Below are 23437 nucleotides of genomic sequence, written 5' to 3'. Positions count from 1 at the left end.
ATACTCACTGTCACAATATAAATAAATGTAATAATATTCTGTCTCTCATGAGAACTGAGTCAAAGATGTGACTCATCCTTCATCAGATGGCTCTGTTTCAATCAGACAAAGCAGGCCTTGCGTCATCTAGCTGTCTTTACAGATAACCCATAGTGCTCTGAGATCCCTTTGTCAAGTAATAAATGTTTACTTATAAAAAAAATTGTATACAAATAGTATAAGAAACATCAGTATAACAAAATCACTGGCAAAAAGAAAAAAAAAAACACCACAAACCATTATAATTAACCTTTATCTAAAGTGTTTATTTAAAAAATGTAAATAAAGTTACATGAGAGAATGATTAGATAAGCTTGGATTTTCAATCTAAGTAACTCATAAAGCTGGGCAAACATGTTTCAATCACCTTTCAGATCTATAGTTCTGCCATCAACAAAGTTTATGCCTCTTGCTAAGTTTAGTTCTGACTAAGCAGAGGGAATATCAGGTCTCAGCAAACAGGTCACTGCTTCCAGAGACCAAGCGTCCTTCTGTGCACCATACTGGCAGGGAACAGGCTTTTATATTCAGGTTGTGGCTGCTTTTTGCAGAAAATGAACTGTAAGACCTTGCACATGCAGCTAGAACGTATTTTACTGTATTAAACTGCAAATTAATTTGGGCTTTAGGCTGCATTCACACCTGAGCGATTTCAACTTGTAAAACACTCATCTCAAAAGTTCCAAAACGCCCAACAAAAAAAATCACATTCATTTAAATGGCCCCTGTTTACATCTGAGCGTTCTGTCGCCTAAACCAAAATGCCTGAAGTTCAAAAAAGTACATGAGCTTCTTTTTGGGCAGATTACAGGCGTTTTTCTGCTTTTTACATTGGTGACCTTTTGACCTGTACAAAATTGCGGCAAAAAACACACAACTTTCTGCCAGAAACGATACGCTCAGATGTGAATGCAACCTCAACCCCTTGACGCCGACATAACATAAATATGCAACCCCACTGCACTGGACTTTTGCTATGTGGCCGCATATATGCATATCTCCCTTTGTGCGCACATTCCCAGCACCAAGACCCGGGTCTCACCAAGAGCCCTGTACTAATGATCAGGACCCGGAAATCCTGATTCCGAGTCACCCAAACGCTGTGGTAGCCTCTGATTGGCTACTACCGTGATCAGTCACTGTGAAGCCCGCCACTGTGTTTCTCTCTCTGTGAATGGACACAAAAGATACATTTTATCTTTGTCTCCTTGCAAAGAGAAAAAAAAAAGTGTGTGTAAAAAAAAAGAAAAAGAAAGAAAGGGTCAGTGCTAGGGTTAGTGTTTGGGTCAAGTAAGGGTCAAAGATCAAGGTCAGTACATTTTTGCCAGGATTTTTTTTTTTTTTATTAGTATCAGTGTCAGTAAGTGTCACAGTGTTTTATGTAGGACAAAAAAAAACAAAATGTGCACTACTGTTTCTGGGCTTACTAGGGATACATACAACAACTAACATACACATATGTTGTATCAGTGCAATCGTCAGACGCAGGAGAATTAATTTTGGGTTGTTCTTTGGTGGTAGGTTATGATACCAACAATACATTTACAGCTAAATTAAAAATTTTGGGCCAGTTTTAGTTTGATAATAGAAAACAAAATCAGGAGCTATTCATACGGTAACATTTTACCACCAAATAAAAGTCCAATTTGTCCTGGAAAAAAACAAAGTATAATTCATGTCGATGTACAAAGTAGTTGTGATGATATGTATGGTTTTACTAACACATGTCAAAGTTGCAAAATTGTGCTTAGGCATTAAGATTTGTTTTACCCTTAGGCATGAAGGGGTTAATAAAAAAATATGTAGATTTAAAAAGAGTGAAAATAAATTACATTAAAATGTTAAAATTATATACGATTTTTGTGATTGGGTTCACATCTACCATTGTATGTCCTCATTTATCACATGTCATTACATACTAACAAACAATGACTGTAGTAGAGATAAAGTGGAGGGCGCAAAATCTGGTGGGGCTCTGCATGGAAACCAATGAGCTTCCAGGTTTTTTTCAAAGCCTAAGGGTCCTTTCACACGGGGCGGATCAGTGCTGATCCGCCGCGTGGATATCCGTTTGCTCAGCGGGGATCACTCCGTCGATCCCCGCTGAGCAGGGAGATGACAGATCCGTCTCTGCAAACTGCGCAGGGACAGACCTGTCACGGCGCCGCTCTCCCCTATGGGAGATCGGATGACGACGGACCGCAGTGAACGTCGTCACCCAATCCGATCCGCAGACGGATGGAAAAATAGCTTTTTCCTCCATCACACTTTTTCGGATCGGAGCGGGTCGGATGTCAGCGGACATGTCACCGCAGACATCCGACGCTCCATAGAGCTCTATGGAGCATCCATTCAGGTCCGCCTGAAAAACTGACAGACGGGCCTGAATGGATCGTCAGTGTGAAAGTGTGAAAGGGGCCTAATCTAAAAACCAGAACTTAGACGCTAATTGGTTACCATGCACAGCTGCACCAGATTTTGCACCCTACAGTTTTAGTAAATCAACCCCATAGAGTACTACCCACTAACTAGGATACGACTTCCAAATAACATTATTAAACCTGCATCAAATTAAAGTTATAAATCATTTTGATTAGCTGATATTTAAAGTGGCAGTAAATTCCCATGCATGATTTTTACTTATACAGTGCTTTGAAAAAGTATTCATGCCCCCTTGACATTTTCCACTTTTTTGTCATGTTAAAACCAAAAACGTAAATGTATTTTATTGGAATTTTATGTGATAGACCAACACACAGTTGCATACTGTATATTTGTGAAGTGGAAGGAAAATGATAAAAAAAAAATTACAAATATCTGAAAAGTGTGACGTGCATTTGTATTTAGCCCGATATGAGTCAATACTTTGTAGAACCACCTTTCACTGCAAATACAGCTGCAAGTCTTTTTGGCTTCTTGCAAAACGCAAACAGGACTTCTTTTGGTTTTCTTTCAGCAATGCCTTTCTTCTTGCCACTCTTCCATAAAGGTCAGATTTGTGGAGTGCAGAACTAATAGTTGTCCTGTGGACAGATTCTCCCACCTGAGCTGTGGATCTCTGCAACTCCTCCAGAGTTACCATGGGCCTATGGCTGCTTTTCTGATAAATGCTCTCCTTACCCAGCCTTTCAGTTTAAGTGGACGGCCGTGTCTTGGTAGGTTTGCAGTTGTGCCATATTCTTTCCATTTTTGGATGATGGATTGAACAGTTCTCAGTGAGATGTTCAAAACTTGGGATTTTTTTATAACCTAACCCTGGTTAAACTTCTCCACAACTTTACCCCTGACCTGTCTGATATGTTCCTTGGCCTTCAGCATGCTGTTTGTTCACTAAGGTTCTCCAACATAGAACAGCTGTATCTATACTGCGATTAAATTACACACAGGCACACTCTACTAATTAGGTGACGTCTGAAGGCAATTTCTTCCACTAGATTTTAGTTAAGGGTATCAGAGTAAAGGGGGCTGAATACAAATGCACGCCACATTTTTTTAAATATTTATTTGTAAAATATTTGGAAAACCATTTATCATTTTCCTTGCACTTCACTACAATTATGTGCCACTTTGTGTTGGTCTATCACATAAAATCCCAAAAAATACATTTAAGTTTTTGGATATAACATGAGAAAATGTGGAAAATGTCAAGGGTTATGAATACTTTTTCAAGGCACTGTAAGTCTATAATAAGGCTTGCCTATAATTACTGTAAATATCTCCTAAATGTGCACCATTTAGGGGTTATTTACTGTACATTCAGCCAGTGACGTCATTGGCGCATGTGCTCTGAAGGAACGGCATACACGTGCTGTTCCTTTAGAGTCCTGTGCTATAAACAGTGGCTCCGGCACGCATGCGCGGGACAGGCGTCATTGCGGTTCTGGTCACTCACACAGCCGGAGTCCGTGCACTTTGGTGAAGATGGAAGCGCCTTCAGCGGTGACAACCTGCCGCTGGAAGGCTTCATTTTCAGGTAAGTTTTACATAATGTGCTAGTATGTGATGCATTGCCTATCAGGTTTAAAAAAAAAAAAAATCCAGTGGTTTACTACTACTTTTTTTTAATGGACAGTCATTTTATCGCATGGGCTTCATGGACAGCTTTGTCTAGCTTTTGTTGAAGTATACGTACATTTCTGGGTATATGGCAACTTTGTGTGAAAGAAACATTCCAATAATTCACACCTTCCAACTTCACCATAATTCTTTCTACAGAAGCAGCCAAACTAAAGGAGTGTTTGGCTGTAGCAAGAATTGTGACACTGAAGCCTTGTCCACGCAGATTTACCTAAGCTGTGCGAGTGCCATGTTTGCCCGCTCAGGATGCACAGCTGTCCCGTGCATCAGCATGAAAACAGTCCCATTCATGTCACATGGGACACATCAGTTTTATGGCCACTGCTCTAAAATTGACATCAGTGTGGGTGCGGGATTTTAAGAGGGACCCCACAATAACGAAAAAAAAGGGCATGATGTTGGCGGAAGCCACTTACTGTTGACTGACACTACCTCTGCTGGAAGTCTGTTCCAAGCATCAACTAGCCAGTGCTAGTTTGAGGTCATGTCACCTTGGATTCATATTGAAAATACTGCCTTCCTGTACCATATTCACCCCCTTCCCTTCTTTCCTCTAAATTGTACATATTCCGGTCCTTCCCGATCCATTTTTCCATATTCTGAATTCTATATTTTGAGTTCCATATTCTGAATTCCATGTTCCATATTCAGTGTTTCACTGTCCATGTTCTGAGTTCCATTACAAATTCTAAGATGCACGTTTGATATTATGAGTTTCATGTTTTCATTTTCCGAATTCCATATTCCGAGTTACCTGTTTCCTTTGCAAGTTGCACTTTACAGGGGAATTAACCCTATAGCTTAGCGCATAAGGTTGAGCTCTGCAGACTGCCAACATCCAATCATATGCATGTAAAAATGCTAATTTTTTTATTTTCCTTGCACCTGATTGGGTATTCTTTACAAAGTGGAGCGTCCCAGCATTTACTATGCTCTGGGGAAAATTATTTTCAAAGTGCAACTTTCCTTGCAAAGTGACTATCCTACTTGCCTTTAGTAAATCAACCCCAAAGCAACAGCTAGTGCCTTTTTGAAAGTTTTCTGTTGTAGATAGTGAAAGCACTCTGAAAGGTGACCTTTAAAAAGAGGAGTACTGCTATTACCAAGCCCCCACTTTTATATTGCCGAAAATGTCAAGTCATTTGTGAGCATTAAAAAGGGATGGCTATATAGGTAAGCTGAATCACAGACTGTTATCTCTTCCCATATATCAGTCAAATTGCCTGTCAACCTGCTGCAATCTATACTGTAAAACAGATAAAAAATTCAACAGCCTAAGTGAGACTCCCTGATTATATCTCAGTATATATGTTCTGCAGTAGATAGCTCAGTAGATATGGTCCAGCCAGTGAAGTAGATATGTTCTGGCCAGCTAATTAGATATGTTTTGTTTAGCTCCATTGATTTGTACCGGCTAGCTTAGTAGATATGCTCTGGCCCATAAGATCTGGACTCCATGGGTTAGTTCAGATTGCACTATATACCACCTGCTACCTGAGTTCTCCAAGAATCTTAGTTGACTTCTAATAGTTATACTGGAATTTAGAAGGAAACAATGTAACTCCTCATTCAATCTGTACTCACTGACTGGATACCATGTACCTGTACCTCATTGCTGAATGAGCATTGTTTACACCTTTAATGCCAAATACTCATTTATGTTTTGTTCTCTGTTTGTTTATTTGTATGTACACAATAAAAAAAAAATTATACCTTTAAAAAAAAAAAAGATATGCTCTGGTCATATAATTATATATATATATATTCTGGCTAGCTCAGTAGACTTGTTCCAGTTAGCCCAGGAGATAAGTTCCAGCCAACACAGTAGATGTGTTCTGGCCAGCTCAGTAGATATGTTTGGCTAGCTCCGTAAATTAGTTCCTGACAGCTCAGTAGATACGTTCTGGCCAGCTCACTAGACATCTTCTGGCCAGCTAATTAGAGATGTTCTGGTCAGCTAATTAGAGATGTTCTGGCCAGCTCAGTATATATGTTCCATCTAGCTCAGTAGATTTGGTCCTGGCAGCTCAGTAGATATGTTCTGCCCATCTTAGTAGATATGTTATGGCCAGCTAATTAGGTATATTTTGGCTAGCTCAGTAGATTTGTTTCAGCCAGCTCAGTGGATATGTTCCGGTCACCTCAGTAGATATGTTCCGGCCACCTCAGTAGATATGTTCCGGTCACCTCAGTAGATATGTTCCGGTCACCTCAGTAGATATGTTCTGGCTAGTTCAGTAGATATATCTGGACTAGCTCAGTAGATATGTTCTGGCCAAGTATTTAGATATGTTCCAGCCAGCTCCGTACATATAGCTCAGTATATATGTTCTGGCTAACTCAGCAGATATGAGGGGTCTCCAAAAAGTTTCCGCACTTTTATATATATAACTTAGTTTAAAAAGCGTAAACACTAAATTCTGCAAAACTTGGGCATGCTGGAAACACTTTGCAGAAACCGAATACACTAAGTTTCTAAAAGATTAAATCCTTATCTGCTGCTGAGGGTGTGACCCACGCTAGAAGAGAGAGTCCACATGCATGGGCTCTACACTTGGCCCCCCATCGGCTACACATGTGGGCTCTCACAAACGTAATTACCGTGCCAGGCGAACACAATACGACGGGTCCCATACCCACAGAACACCCCCATTATAGCTTATATGAAGCTGCACCCCCTCCCTCCAAATCGGAGGGAACTACACGTGCTCAGACAGACCCAAGACTGCTACATCACCCCCAGGTTTCAGCCCGGCCCCTCCCCAAGAAGGCTATATAACTCGTGACAGATTTGAGACACTCACAAACGTATGTTATCAGCCTTTACCAAGCCAGCTACTGTCCTATGTTAAGCCTGGTATATCCCATGTTTTACAGCCTAACTACTGCTCAGATTCTCGTAAAGGGAAAATAGGTCTGTATCAATTTGACTGCAACATCTTTTATGCGTGTACTCTGTGAATTCATCATAATTTCTTTTGGAATCAAACTGGTTTACGTATTTTTCCTACCCTGTCATATACTCATTGGATGACTTTTTTTTAATCTGATTCTGTACTGCATATCAGTCATTGTCTGTTTGTGTTTTTTGTTAAAACTCAATAAAGAAATTTAAGAAGCCTCTTATGTTCTGCCCAGCTAAGTAGATATGTTCTGGCCAGCTAGTTAGATATGTTCTGGCCAGCTAGTTAGATATGTTCTGGCTAGCTAAGTAGATATGTTTTGTCCAGCCCAGTATACATGGTATGGGCAGCTTAGTAGATACCTTTTGGTCAGCTCAGTAAATATGTTCTGGCCAGCTTAGTAAGTACCGGTATGTTCTGGCCAGTTCAGTAGATATGTTTTGGCCAGCTCAGTAGATATGTTTTGGCCAGCTCAGTAGATATGTTCTGACCAGCTCAGTAGATATGTTTTTGCCAGCTCAGTAGATATGTTCTGGCCAGCTCAGTAAGTATGTCCTGGCCAGCTCAGTAAATATGTTCTGGCCAGCTCAGTAGTTATGTTCTGGCCAGCTCAGTAGTTATGTTCTGGCCAGCTCAGTAGATATGTTTTGGCCAGCTCAGTAAATATGTTCTGGCCAGCTCAGGCGATATGTTTTGGCCAGCTCAGTAAATATGTTCTGGCCAGCTCCGTAAATATGTTCTGGCCAGCTCAGTAGATATGTTCTGGCCAGCTCAGTAAGTATGTCCCGGTCAGCTCAGTAAATATGTTCTGGCCAGCTCAGTAGTTATGTTCTGGCCAGCTCAGTAGATATGTTCTGGCCAGCTCAGTAAATATTTTGGTCAGATCAGTAGATATGTTCTGGCCAGCTCATTAGATATGTTTTGGTCAGCTCAGTAAATATGTTCTGGCCAGCTCAGTAGTTATGTTCTGGCCAGCTCAGTAGATATGTTCTGGCCAGCTCAGTAAATATTTTGGTCAGATCCGTAGATATGTTCTGGCCAGCTCATTAGATATGTTTTGGTCAGCTCAGTAAATATGTCCTGGCCAGCTCAGTAGATATGTTTTGGCTAATTCAGTAGATATGTTCTGTCCAGCACAGTAAATATGTTCTGGCCAGCTCAGTAAATATGTTCTGGCCAGCTCAGTAAGGCTCCATGCACACTGAAGCTGATAAACTGCAGTTTATTGGAGTTTGGGTGTTTTTTGTAAAAGCCCATAAACTCCACTCTATGTTAGCCTATGTGTCCATGCACACATGGACGTTTTTCAGCTTTAATGAGCAGTGGAGTTTATGGGCTTTTTTCTGAACGCCAGAAATTTGCGTTCAAAGTGCCGTTTTTCAGCGGCAAAAAACGACAAACGCTCATTAACGCTCATTAACGCTCGTTCATTAGTGTTCGGCATTCTATTTTTCAATGCATTGTGGGATTTTTGGAGTGTCCTCTGTGTATTTTTATAAAAAACGCCCATTAACGCTAACGCTGTAAAACGCTCATTAACGCTCATTAACGCTAGTATAAAACGCTGTTAAAAGCAGGTTTTTCAACCAGCGTTTTCTGCCAGCAATCTGGCGTCCAGAAATAGCTTTTTTGAGCTTCAGTGTGCATGGAGCCTAAGTATGTTCTGGCCAGCTCAGTAAATATTTTGGTCAGATCAGTAGATATGTTCTGTCCAGCTCAGTAAATATGTTCTGGCCAGCTCAGTAAGTATGTTCTGGCCAGCTCAGTAAATATTTTGGTCAGATCAGTAGATATGTTCTGTCCAGCTCAGTAAATATGTTCTGGCCAGCTCAGTAAGTATGTTCTGGCCAGCTCAGTAAATATTTTGGTCAGATCAGTAGATATGTTCTGTCCAGCTCAGTAAATATGTTCTGGCCAGCTCAGTAAATATTTTGGTCAGATCAGTAGATATGTTCTGGCCAGCTCATTAGATATGTTTTGGTCAGCTCAATAAATATGTCCTGGCCAGCTCAGTAGATATGTTTTGGCCAGTTCAGTAGATATGTTTTGGCCAGTTCAGTAGATATGTTCTGGCCGGCTCAGAAGATATGTCCTCTGGAACAACTATAGGTATAGGGTTCTGTATATGGAGGTTTTCCATGTATTTCTTATCTTTTTTTCTACTGGTTGACCTATATAGGATTGTGTCTTTTTTTTCCACCAACTGTATGTATCTTTGTCACATGCTTGTTCTGGGCAAATATTAAGGCCAGAGACAAGCAGATAACTAACATTTTTTGAAAAAAGTAGTTGACAACATCCCCTGCATTTCTCTGAAGTTGGGTTTCCTTTAAGCATCTGTATTGTGTTGCAAAGCCTATGACGACACACAGGGTTAAGTGCAGTCAACCAAACCACTTCCTATATTATACTGTACAGAGAGAGTTCCTCTGCTCAAGTCTCTACCAACATAGGACTGTGGACGACTAATTGTACCGTTCATTGACAGTTTTTAATTAACACTCAAACACAGTCATATTCCCTACCTACTTCAAATACTTTACATTGTCGAATGTATTCTATAGAGCAATCAGCAAAGTGCAATAGTTCAATAGAGGAGGATCAGAAATAACTTAACCCTAATATGATGAATACAGTGAATGCGGTGGCTGTTATGGGTTAATACAGCTATTTACAAATGCTCATTGCTCCTTGCAATGCCATAATCAATAGTCCTATATCTTTGGTGAATGGCTGCATGCCTGAGCCTGCTAGTGACTGCATCACCCGATGAACACAAATACTGACATCAGGCCGAGCCATTCAGCAATGACATCCTCCATGATGGAACACACCCCCCCCAACTGACCGTTTTCACCCTACCGCCCACCAGAAGGAAACACAGCTGAAATAGCAGTGCCTCTTACAGCATTTGATTATTTCAGATCTAGCCTCATGTGCCATATTATGTATTTAGAAATACAGCGGCGTTGCCTCTTGCCAATGTTTATTGCACAGAAAATACTATCTACACAATCCTATACAAAGTTCTTTTTAACTTTTAATGATCTTCATGAAAATGCAAAAAAAAATAAAAATCTTCACTCCTACTACATTGTTACTGTACTACTCAATCTATACTCATGTGTCATGGTGTATAAACTATTAGAACACGGATGAGTGCAAATGATATAAACACAAAGCATGCTCAGTGTCCATTAATATACAATACAGATTGTAGTAATTAGCCTTACTATGAAAAGCTCAGCACAGTTGCTGAATACAGTGAGCTCATTATGTTCGGTATCAGTAAACAATACCGCATGTTCTGTATCAGTAAACAATACCGTGTGCTGATTATCAGTGTGTAGATACAAAGCATCAATAGGAAGCCTACTATAAAGGCAGTGTTCATTCTTATGCCCTGTACACACGGTCGGACTTTCCAATGACAAAATCCATCGGATTTTTCCGATAAAATCCATCAGATTTTGGCCCAAACTTGTCTTGCATACACAAGGTCGCACAAAGTTGTTGGAAAATCAGATCGTTCTGAATGCGGTGATGTAACACACGTTCAAACGGGATTATAAATGGGCCAGTAGCCAATAGCTTTCGTCTCGTAATTTATTCTGAGAATGCGTGGCACTTTGCCCGTCGGAATTGGCTACACACGATCGGAATTTAACCCCCCTAGCGGTAATCCCGAGTCTGGCTCGGGGTAGGAATATACTGATAGGAGCGGTAACCCCGAGCCAGCCTCGGGATCGCTTCGCTGGATGCAGGGGAGGACACAGGGAGAGTTACTTACCTTGTCCCCTGGATCCAGCGATGTCCCCCGCGCTGTGTGAGCGAGCTGTCCTCCGCTCGATTCACAGTGCCGAATGCCGCCGAGCTCCGTTCCCTGCGGCGTTACGGCGCACGGGAGCGGAGAACGGCAGCAAATTCAAAAAAGTAAAAATACACAAAACACACAGCACTGTAATCTCACAGATTACAGTGCTGTATTAAAAAATTACACACCCCCTTTGTCCCTAGTGGTCTGTGCAGTGCCCTGCATGCACTTTTATATTATAAATACTGTTTTTTACTGCCTGGAATTTGGAGATTGTCCATAGCAACCAAAAAGTGTCAATTTTTCAGTGTTTTAGGATTTGATTACATTATTGAATAATTTTTATTATTCTTTATTATATTATAAACTTTATCATACCCGGGATGTCTGCTAGACTCTGGTTTGAACAGATTTAAGAGCGTTATTCCTAAGAATTACAGGACTACAAAATAAAAGCCAGATTTCCGTGCAAAATAATTGTACCGCTTTCAGCACCTAATTCCAGACTGAATCATACCGCCAGGGAGGTAAACGATCAGATTTTATTGTCGGAAAATTTTAGATCCTGCTCTCAAAATTTGTCTGTCGAAAATTCCGATGGAAAAAGTCAGCCCACACACGATCCGATTGCACATTTTCCGTCAGAAAGTCCAACCGTGTGTACAGGGCATTAGTGTATTGACCAATATATGGACTCATACAGAGGCTGACCAGCAGTCATATATATATATATATATATATATATATATATTTATATATATACTCAGACTGAGGGCCACAACCTTGTTCTGTACTCATGATAATGTAAAATGCAAGGGGATTTACTGACTGCCATAAATGATATTACACTATGCAAAAAAATGTCATAGAGCAGCCTTTTTCAGCTTTTTGGGGTGCCTTCTGGCCTGGGCCCTCCAGGGATGCCTTGGCAACATGTCTAAAAATTGACCCAAATTTCTTAAAAACGGGCAAGCAGGTAGAAAAAGCCTATGTTTTTGTTACACAAAGCCACAGGTTTTATTGTGCAGCCTTACAACCTTGGGCACTGTCTGGGACAGCCACTGGTATCCCAACAACTGATGATTTCATTGGTTTATAATGAGTACGCCGGTGCCTGAATCTTTGTTTGTCCCTTCCCGACCTCTCTCCATCAGTATTGGCTCACATTAGCTCGCTGAGCCCCGGTTCCCACTGCCGTGACTTGTCTTGCGATTTGACAGTTCAAAGTCGATGAAAATTCGTGCCCCATTACCGGCAATGGAACCGTTCTAATCGGTGAGACTTAGAAAAAAGGTCCCTGCACTACGTTTGCTGCAACTTCAATACGACTTGCGTGACTTCTGTTAAAGAAGTTGTATGCAAGCCATGATGAAGTCACGCAAGGATTTCAGATATAAAGTCGCACGGGAGTCGTGGCAGTGTGAACCCAGGCTAAGGGATAGAAACTGAGGCAGAAGAGAAACTCTGGAATACTAGTCAGTACCAGTGTGCAAAGGTGTATTTTCTTTGTAAGAATCAATCACCTCTAATGTTGGGGGTCCTTCTTGAGTGGATGTTGCTGCGTTATGTAAAACTATTAATTTAGGCTTTTACATTTCAGAATGGGGTGCCTCAAGATGAAAAAAGATTGAGAAGCACTGTCATAGAGATCCAATGTTTTCATACAATGCTTACACAAACACATCATAAAAAGGATATTATTATACCAAATCATAAAAAAAGGACAAAGCAAATAACAATGCTTTAGTGCAACATCCTATAGCAGGGGTGTCAAACTCAATTTCATTGCGAGTATCATCTGCATTATGGTTGTCCTCCAACGGCTGGTTGTTTCTATAAGACTAGCTGTCCAGAGCCATCCCCCTTAAATCAAATTTTAACCACCATCAGAAGACAATATTCCCTCACCCTCCCTCATATCGCATGTGCTGCTGTCGGGAAGAAGCTGGGAGGTAGCTGGGAAGAAGAAAGTGCAGGGTCTGGAGTAGAGGGCTGGAGTCAGCTGCCAGAGTCTGCTGAATGCTGAGATAAGGGGACACGGAGACGAAGAGCTGCAACTGCACAGAGAGGTGCAGGATCTGTAGGGGGAGTTCTGTCCTTCTTCTCTCTGCTGCTGACTGTTGAGACAGAGGGGTGGCAGAGACAAGCGCAGTGAAGAAGCGCAGTATCTGGCGGAGGAATTCTGTCCTGATGAGACGAGGTGGGGGCAAAGATGAGGGGGTTCCGCAGCTGCAGGAGAGGTGTGAGAGCCACATGAAATGGCCTGGCGGGCCAAATTCGGCCCATAGGCCTTGTTTTTGACACACGTGACCTATATGGCAACCAATCCAATTACTATAGTGAAGTTATTACAGCACTGTAGTCAGATTATATGTAATTGGCTGCTCCAGGTTATAGCACTTTGCAAAGCACCACTACTTTTAGCATTGCGGATTTGAACTAACGTGCTTCCATGTTTCTACGTGGATTTGTTTTTGGAAGTGCATGCTTTGGTGTTAGCAAAGTTACCATTGGTCCACATTATTTAATGAATTTGGACCTGTAGCAGGCACATGCACTGATAAATGATATGCACATGCTTTTTTCAAGTCAATGACTCACCAGATAGTGAAGGAAGGACAAGGATGACAGCCTTGGAGTATTTAAAACAAGGTCATTTCTATTTTGAGCACGGTACAGAGCGATCAATAAAACACTGCACTTTGTGGGGCAAAATGTGCTCAGGCCTCCAAGTGAGGGTACACCTTAAGGCTGGATTCACACCTATGCATTTTTAGTGCTTTTTGCATTTTGCAGATTTGCACTACAGTCCATTTAACATGGTTTCCTATGGAACACGTTCTGTAGTGCAAATCTGCAAAATGCAAAAAGCACTAAAAATGCATAGGTGTGAATCCAGCCCAAGTGCTAGTTCACACTAGATGCAGTTCTGTGCACTTTTTTTCTGCACCTAAAATGCATGCACAGTGTTTTGCATGTATTCCAATGGCTCTAGTTCACACCAGTGCAGTCAGTTCCAGTTTCTGCATCGGAAACTGACTGGGCTGGTGTGAGCTAGAGCCATTGGAATACATGAAAAACACTATGCATGCATTTTTTAGGGCCAGGTCACACCACAAAAATGCGCTCATACTTTCTGGATTCATTTTTGGTTACAGTTCACACCAGTGCAGCCAGTCTCCGGTCAGTTTCTGGTGCAGGAAAAAAAAAGAAGCGTGTGCTGCATTTTTCTGCAAAGAACTGTACTAGAACCTAGCAAATTGTATCAAAAATGCACTGGAACTGCACTGGAAGTGCGTGTGGTTTGAACTGTAACCAAGAACTGATGTAGGACGTATGAGTGCATTTTTGTGGTGTGAGCTGGCCCTAAAAAATGCATGCAGTGTTTTCCATGTATTGCAATGGCTCTAGTTCACACCAGTGCAGTCAGTTTCAGTCAGGTTCCGATGCAGAAACTGACCGGAAACTGGAACTGACTGCATGGTGTGAACTAGAGCCATTGGAATACATGCAAAACACTGTGCATGCATTTTTAGTGCCGAAAAAAAGCGCACAGAACTGCATCTGGTGTGAACTGTCCCTAAGGCTGGATTCACACCTATGTAGTTTTAGTGCTTTTTGCATTTTGCAGATTTGCACTACAGTGCATCTAACATGGTTTCCTATAGAACACGTTCTGTAGCGCAAATCTGCAAAAAGCACTAAAAATGCATAGGTGTGAATCCAGCCTAAGAAGGATGACCAGCGGAAATCTGTTTTCATAGATCTGTCCAAAACATGGCCAAATCAGATGATTACCACCTGCCGTCTGTGGTTATAGAAGAAGGTAGACCTCTTTGCTGTGTTAATAAATACATCCAATATACAGAGTTATTCAAATCCCAGGAAAGTAGCCAATAAGCCCAAAAAGATCAACTAGCCTTTAACTTGTTAAAGTCTTATCATTTTTTGTGAATTGAAACCACATAAAACTACCTAGTAATTCCTAGATGGTCCTGACCTCTGCATGAACATATCTGCCACTTGTTATTTATTTGCATACATCATCCCATCATCCCATTGATAATATAGCATCAGCCATTATTTATTACCATATAATTAAAGATACTTCCTATGTAGTATGTTGGTACATATGTACATACATCATCCCATTGATAATATCACACCAGACATTATTTATCGATATATATTAACATATAATGGAAGATGCTTCCTATGTAGTATGTTGGTACATATGTACATACATCCTCCCATTGATAGTATCACACCAGACATGGTTTATTAATATATATTACCATATAATTGAAGATCCTTCCTATGTAGTATGTTGGTTACATATGTACATACATAATCCCATTGATAGTATCACACCAGCCATTATTTAGACGTTCCTACTTAGCATGTATACTTAGATATGTATATTTAATAGAGTTCAATTGTAGTTTGATGATTCTCCTCTGTTTCTGAATGTCACTCGTAATGATGTAAAAAGACCTGCTACATAAAATAACACAACAGAAATGTTTTTGAATTCTGACGGCTTACTTATATCTATAGATCGCTGAGTTGGGAGTATTTATTTAAAGAGTATTTTATTTGTTTCACAAGAGATAACAGAAAAAGCAATAGGCTTCCAACGCATTTTGGGAGCCAATAAAACAACCCTGAATGAGTTACTAGCCTATGGTTTTCCCTTTTGTGCTTTGCAGAATAAATAAAACACCTCGGACTCCCAACAATATGTGTTTTTATGCTCCTTCTGGTTCGGCTATATAGAAAGGGTTATTTACTAAAACTGGAGAGTGCACAATCTGGTGCAACTTTGCATAGAAACCAATCGGCTTGCAGGTTTTATTGCCACAGCTTAATTGAACAAGCTGAAGTTAGAAGCTGATTGGCTACCATGTACAACTGCACCAGATTCTGAGTGCTCAAGCGTTAGTAAATCCCCCCAAAGACTTTTTCAGGTTGGGTATGCCCGGAGGGATCCCCGCTTTGTTAGCAAGCCGCCAAAATCTCAAAGTAAGCCCTGTTTATCTGTTATCCAAAGACCTGGATCCAGCGCCTCACTTGCGGCTCTACTAATGTATCAAATGATTACATTGTAGTATATTGTTAGATTGTTTCATCACATATAGGTAAGAGTAAACTGTGATGTTAGTGAATTACTTTAAGAACGTTGACATGGCGCACTGACCTGAGACATCTGCGGTCGTAGGTTGATCTCCTTCAGGTTGACGGAGCTGGGCTGCAGGTTCTTGAGCAGTTGGCATAGTAGCACCCCATCTCGGAGGGTCTGGGCCAGGTCGAAGACCTGCGCCGTGTCCCAGGTCACCCTGTGGTTGGGAGGTAGCACTTTACATCGGATCAGCCACTGGGCACACTGTCTCCAAGGCTCCATGATGGCAAGTGCAAAGAGCAAAAGTGCTAGTGCAATACTAGAATACTGGAGGGTGAATGAAGAAGTTTTGGGCTCCCAGCAAACGATGGCTGGTCTATGGTGAGATGGGGCGGACCTGACTTCAGGACAGCATCAAAGTTCAGCTTTGTAGAGGATCAGCCTTCCTGAGAAGAAATGAAGAGTGCAGTCCATGGCTGGAAGGAAGACATCATCAGAGTGAGTGGAGGTGTGGGATCCTTGGGGCAGGGTCACTCACCTCTCCTATGGTGACAATGTCCAGTGTCATCTTCAGCTGGTGCTAGAAGGACACAGATCACACAGCAGCCTCCTGATAGGTGCCCAGTGCTGAGCCTGACAGCCTGGCAGGGCTATGTACTGCTGTCCTGAGGATGGGGTGCTGCACACATGGCCACACAGCTGTCAGATCTCTGCAACCTCCTCCTCCTGATCCGTCCGATCTCCCCGCTTCCATCCAGCGTGTCCCCGGGTCTGCTGTCACTTCCTCAGTCTCTTCTTACTTTATCTCGTTCCCTCTGTGTCCTGCCTGCTCCATGCCCCCCTCTCCGACCCCCGGCGATCGCCCTTCTATCACCCCCGTCTCCGATCCTCTAGCTGGATCTCCTCGCTATCCCCCCCTCGCCTCTCTCCAGATCTGCCCAGGGCTGCAGCCCCAAAATTGGCGCATGCGCGGCTCGGCGTGCTGGATGTGCCACTACCTGTCATTGCATAGTGTTCTATGAGAGGGGGAGGGGGGAGGAGGAGGAGGAGGATGATGGCCACAGATATGAACGACGTGGTGTCACCACCAGCAGAAAGACTTGACATTGTCCTCTGGAAGGAATGGAGGCTGTGCCATCACACTGGAGGATGTGACCTTCTGAGGAGACAACGTCTCTTTATATCATTATTCTCCTCATATAATCCATCCACATCCACTACTTAATGGTCCTGCAGTCCTGCTTTCAGGAAATTGTTTCTTAGACCCCTTTCACACTGAAGACGCCCCGCGCTAACGGTAAGGCGCTGCTCGTTTTAGCGACGCTTTGCGGGCGAGAGCGGGGGCGCTTTTAACTCCAGGGAAGGGGTTAAAAGCGCCAATGACCATTGATTTGAATGGCAAGGGCATGCACCGCCCCCGCACCACCCCAATGACACTACTTACAGGACTTTTCTTTCTGTCCCGCAAGCGCACCGCCCCACTGGGGAGGCATGAGAGGCAGTTTTCAGGCGCTAAAACCGCCTTCAGTGTGAAATGGGTCTTACTGTGTTTTCTGCCTCCTTGTAACATCCTCTGTGAGTTCCCAAACCTCTCTTTCCCCCCTCACTTTATTAGTCTGGAACATGCAGTGCACTTTGGTTGTGGGGTTCTGTGAAAGGCCATATTAGGCATCATAGGCCCCTGGGCAAAGTAATGTACTGGGGGCCCCTACCAGCCTGCATCAAGTCCCATCACAGTGCCAATATACATCAGGTTCCCCCATCACAATGTCACCAGTTGCCTCCCTCAATCACAGTGTTCCATCACATCAGGTGTCCCCATAACAGTGCCCCCTTACATCAGTCAGTTGCCCCCTCCCCTCCATCACAGTGTTCCATTACATCAGATGGCCCTATCACAGTGTCCCCATAAATCAGGTGTCCCCATCACAGTACCCCCTTACATCAGGTGCCCCCATAACAATGCCCCCTTACATCAGTTGCCCCCCCCATCACAGTGTTCCATTACATCGGGTGTCCCCATAACAATGCCCCCTTACATCAGTTGCCCCCCCATCACAGTGTTCCATTACATCAGATGCCCCTATCACAGTGTCCCCATACATCAGGTGTCCCCATCACAGTACCCCTTACATCAGGTGTCCCCATAACAGTGCCCCCTTACATCAGTCCCCCCCCCCATCGCACTGTTCCATTACATCAGGTGCCCCCATAACAGTGCCCCCTTACATCAGTTGCCTCCCCGCCCCATCACAGTGTTCCATTACATCAGATGCCCCCATCACAGTGTCCCCATACATCAGGTGCCCCATCACAGTATCACCTTACATCAGGTGTCCCCATAACAGTGCCCCCTTACATCAGTTGCCCCCATCACAGTGTTCCATTACATCAAGTGTCCCTCACAGTGTCCCCATACATCAGGTGTCCCCATCAAAGCACCCCCCTTACATCAGGTGCCCCCCATTACAGCACCCACCATACGTCAGGTGTCCCCATCACAGTGCCCCCATACATCAGGTGTCTCCATCACAGGATTCCCATCACGGTGTCCCCATATATCAAGTCCCCCCTCCATCACAGTGCCCACATGCATCAGGTTCACCCATCCCAGTGTCCCCATACATCAGGTGACCCCCCCCCCCCTTCTTCCCCTTGTACTCATGGATCACAAATGCTGTTCCCATGTGCAATGAAGGCAACGCCTCCTTCCTCTTCCACTCTGAGACTGAGGTGCATTCTCAGTCTCAGTGACGGCTCTCTTCTGCCCCCCTGCAAGTGAAAAAGCGGAATCTTCTCTCCAGCAGAAGTCAACAGCTGCTCCTTCTGACAGGAGTGACATTGCAGTTGCTCCTGTCAAAGAAGAGCGGCATGAGTGGCCAAATCGACACTGCACCCCCTCAACCTCTCTCTTTTAATGGGCCCTGATCATGGGCCCCCCATGCATCTGGGGCCCCTGGGCAGTGCCTATTGACAGCACGAGGAGAGAAGAAGAGAGCCAATAACTGGATTGTGCTAAAAGGACATTGGCACTGATAAGCAGGGCACTGATTATCAGTGGAGTGCCAAAAGTGCCCACCAGTGCTGCCAGTCAGTACCCACCAGCGCTGCCAATCAGTGCTGTCAATCAGTGCTGTCAATCAGTGCCCATCACTGCTGCCAATCACTGCACCCTCATCAATGTCACCTATCAGTGCTGCCTATCAGTGCCGATCAGTGAGGCCTATCAGTGGCACCTATCAGTGTCCTTCAGTGCCACCTATCCAAGCCTATCAGTGCCGAATCATCAATGCCACCTATCAGCCTCCATCAGCGCACATCAGTGAAGGAGAAAAATTACCCGTTTGCAAAATGTTATAATAAACTATGGACATTTGTTTTGTTTTTTTTGTAAATTTTCAGACTTTTTTCATTTGTTTAGCAAAAAATAAAAAATAAAACAACGTGATTTAATACCACCAAAAGAATGCTCTGTTTGTGTGTAAAAAAATAATAATTTCATATGGGTACAGTGTGGCATGACTGCGCAATTGTCTTTCAAAGTGTGACAGCGCTGAAAGCTGAAAATTGGCCTGGGAAGGAAGGGGGTAAAAGTGCCCTGGTTAACCCTTTGATCACCCCTGGATGTTAGCCCCTATCCAGCCAGTATTATTAGTTTCAGTGACAGTGTATAGTATTAGCAACGATTACTGTATTAGTGTCACTGGTGATATCAGTTAGTCAGTTAGTGTCAGCTAGTGTCAGATTGCTCACCATACTATCACAGTCCCACTAGGAGTCACTGATCATTACTAGTATTTTATATATATATATATATACAGTATCTCACAAAAGTGAGTACGCCCCTCATATTTTTGTAAATATTTTATATCTATTCATGAGACAACACTGAAGAAATGACACTTCGCTACAATGTAAAGTAGTGAGTGTACAGCTTGTATAACAGTGTAATTTTGCTGTCCCCTCAAAATACCTCAACACACAGCCATTAATGTCTAAACCGCTGGCAACAAGTGAGTACATCCCTAAGTGAAAATGTCCAAATTGGGCCCAAAGTGTCAATATTTAATATGGCCACCATTATTTTCCAGCACTGCCTTAACCCTCTTGGGCATGGAGTTCACCAGAGCTTCACAGGTTGCCACTGGAGTCCCCTTCCACTCCTCCATGATGACATCACGGAGCTGGTGGATGTTAGAGACCCTGCACTCCTCCACCTTCCATTTCTGGATGCCACACAGATGCTCAATAGGGTTTAGGTCTGGAGACATGCTTGGCCAGTCCATCACCTTTTATCAACATCATATTTAAATAACCAAAAATGATATTAATTAAATAAACTTATTGTGATTTTTGTTTTACCAAAGACATGTAGCAGAATATATTTTGGTCTAAATTTATGAAGACATTTGATTTGATTTTATTTTTCATTGGGTATGTTTTATAGCAGAAAATAAAAAAACAATGCAAATTTCTGTATTTTTTTTTGTTTATATCGCAAAAAATAAAAAACCCATTCATAATCAAATACCACCAAAATAAAGCTCTATTTGTGTGAAGAAAATGACATAAATTTCATTTGCTGACAGTGTTATATGACTGTGCAATTGCCAGTTAAAGCGCAGTGGCGAATAGAAAAAAAATGCTCTGGTCATGAAGGAGGTAAAATCTTCCCAAGGTCAATTTGTTAGGTCAGGTGGTTGTAAACCTCAGACATGAAATATGAACAGAGCATATGCCTCTATAGTGTGTACTTGTCTCTATTAAGAACACTATGGGGGTTATTTACTAAAGAAAAATCCACTTTGCACTGAAAGCGCACTTGGAAGTAAAGTCGCTGTAGACCCGAGGGGGATATGCAAGGAAAATAAAAAACAGTATTTTAGCTTGCACATGATTGGATGATATAATCAGCAGAACTTCCACTCATTTCAAATCTATCCGTTAGATTTAGAGCGACTGCACTTCCAAGTGAATTTGCAGTGCAAAGTGGATTTGCCTTTCGTAAATAACCCTCTTTCTGTCGGCTGCTTTGTTCCTCTGCTATCAGCATGAATCACTTCTGCCAATTTTTCCTGACACCAAGTGAAAAATGGTGACAGATGAGGGATGATTGACAGCCTCAGCTCTGTTCCTGTTTGCTGTGTGAAGAGGATGTGTCCTTTCCCTCCAATCAGCTCTCAGAGCTCTCCTTTAACCTTTTTTTACAGTCTCAGAAAAACTGTATAATATCTGCACTTTGAACAGATAGACACATACAACTTATGTAGGAGGATATTTTTAATCTCTGTGTATCACCTGAGGCCAATCACTTCACTGGGTGTAAGGAAGGGTTTACAACCATTTTAACCACTTGCCTACTGGGCACTTTAACCTCCTTCCTGCCCAAGCCAATTTTCAGCTTTCAGCGCTGTCACAATTTCAATGATAATTGCGCGGTGATGAAAACCCTGTGCCTAACCAAAGTTTTTATCATTTTTTTGAGACAGATAGAGATTTCTTTTGGTGGTATTTACCGTATATACTCGAGTATAAGCCGAGATTTTCAGCCTCTTTTTTGAGGCTGAAAGTGCCCCCCTCGGCTTATACTCGAGTCATCGCTGTCTGCCCGCTCGATCAGCGTGTCGAGCAGACAGACAGCGGCCATTCTATAATTCAAAAGCCGCGCCTCCGGCTCCGCCTTCGCCTGTGATAGGCGGAACACTGAATTTCCCAGCAGCCTGTGTTCCGCCTATCACGGACATCGTATCATCCTCGTACTACGGACGAGGATGATACGATGTCCGTGATAGGCGGAACACAGGCTGCTGGGAAATTCAGTGTTCCGCCTATCACAGGCGAAGGCGGAGGCGCGGCTTTTGAATTTTACAATGGCCGCCGAGGCGCCGACGAAGAGGGCACGGGACGGAGGCAAGGCAAGGCACGGCACGGGACGGGACGGGACGGAGGCAAGGCAAGGCACGACACGGGACGGAGGCAAGGAGGCAAGGCACGGGACGGAGGCTCGGGACAAAGGCTCGGGACACAGGTAGGCTGGACACACACACACACACACACACACACACACACACACACACACACACACACACACACACACACACGGATGGATGGATGGAGACACACACACACACAGGGATGGATGGATACACACACACACAGGGATGGATGGATGGATGGAGACACACACACACAGGGATGGATGGATGGAGACACACACACACAGGGATGGATGGATGGATGGATGGAGACACACACACACAGGGATGGATGGATGGATGGACACACACACACACAGGGATGGATGGACGGACACACAGGGATGGACGGACACACAGGGATGGACGGACACACACACAGGGATGGACAGGCATGTCTCACCCTCGGCTTATACACGAGTCAATAAGTTTGCCAGTTTTTTTGGGGGTAAATTGGGGGCCTCGGCTTATATTCGGGTCGGCCTATACTCGAGTATATACGGTAATTGCCATTGGGTTTTTTGTTTGTTTGTTTTTTTGCTAAACTTATGAAAAAAGACAGAAAATGAAAAGAAAAAAAAGTTTCTTAATTTCTGTTATAAAATGTAAATAAGTAAATCATTTTTCTCCTTCACTATTGTGCGCTGATAAGCCTGCACTGATGTAGAGGCGCTAATATGCAGCACTGATGGGCACTGATAGGCAGCACTGATAGGCGGCAAAGATAAGCGGCAAAGATAGGCACTGATAGGCGACACTGATGAACACTGATGTTTGGCACTGATGGGCACTGATAGACAGCAATGATAGGCAGCACTGATAGGCACTGATAGGTGCCACTGATGGGCACTGATAGGCGGCAAAGATAAGCGGCAATGATAGGCACTGATAGGCGGCACTGATGAACACTGATGTTTGGCACTGATGGGCCCTGATAGACAGCAATGATAGGCAGCACTAATAGGCACTGATGGGCACTGATGGGCGGCAAAGATAAGCGGCAATGATAGGCACTGATGGGTGGCACTGATTATCACTGATAGACAGCAGTGATAGGCGGCACTGATAAGCATTGCTGATGGGTACTGATTGGCAACACTGGCTGGCACTGTTGGGGCTGCTCTGATCATCAGGACACTGATGACCAGTGCCCCGATTGTCAGTGCAGATGTACCTGCTGAGGAATCCAGCTCACCAGCTCTCCTCTCCTCACCCGCTGTCAGTGTGAGGAGAGGAATGCTGATAAGGCCCCTTTCAAACTGGGGCGGTGAGGGTGTCGGCGGTAAAGCGCCGCTATTTATCGTTTTAGCGGCACTATGCGGTTTTAACCCCCGCTAGCGGCCGAAACGGGGGTTAAAACTGCCCGCAAAGTGACGCTTTTCCGGCGATATAGCCGCACTGCCCCATTGATTTCAATGGGTAGGAGCGGTGAATACACTGCTCCTTCACCGCTCCAAAGATGCGGCTAGCAGGACTTTTTTCACCGTCCTGCTAGCACACCGCTCCAGTG

At 43.4% G+C, this 23437-nt stretch overlaps 1 protein-coding gene across 4 annotated transcripts in view; it reads right to left on the bottom strand.

Annotated features, from left to right (window-relative positions):
* VAV3 (vav guanine nucleotide exchange factor 3) overlaps positions 1–16821 on the bottom strand; it is a 318799-nt gene extending 301978 nt beyond the window's left edge. Inside the window, exon 1 of one of the 4 annotated variants that reach the window (XM_077452774.1) lies at positions 16031–16821. In XM_077452774.1, coding sequence (XP_077308900.1) covers positions 16031–16234 — 204 coding nt within the window. In that variant the 5' untranslated portion in view covers positions 16235–16821. The remainder of the gene's footprint in view (positions 1–16030) is intronic. The other 3 variants (XM_077452773.1, XM_077452776.1, XM_077452775.1) reach the window with 3 other exon arrangements.
* Between the last annotated feature and the right edge of the window lie 6616 nt (positions 16822–23437).

Source organism: Lithobates pipiens, unplaced genomic scaffold (genome assembly GCF_037356315.1).
Source record: "Lithobates pipiens isolate NorthernLeopardFrog02 unplaced genomic scaffold, aLitPip1_a1.2 Scaffold_23, whole genome shotgun sequence".
Lineage (NCBI taxonomy): Eukaryota > Metazoa > Chordata > Amphibia > Anura > Ranidae > Lithobates > Lithobates pipiens.
This window is presented reverse-complemented; position numbering and strand designations above follow the sequence as displayed.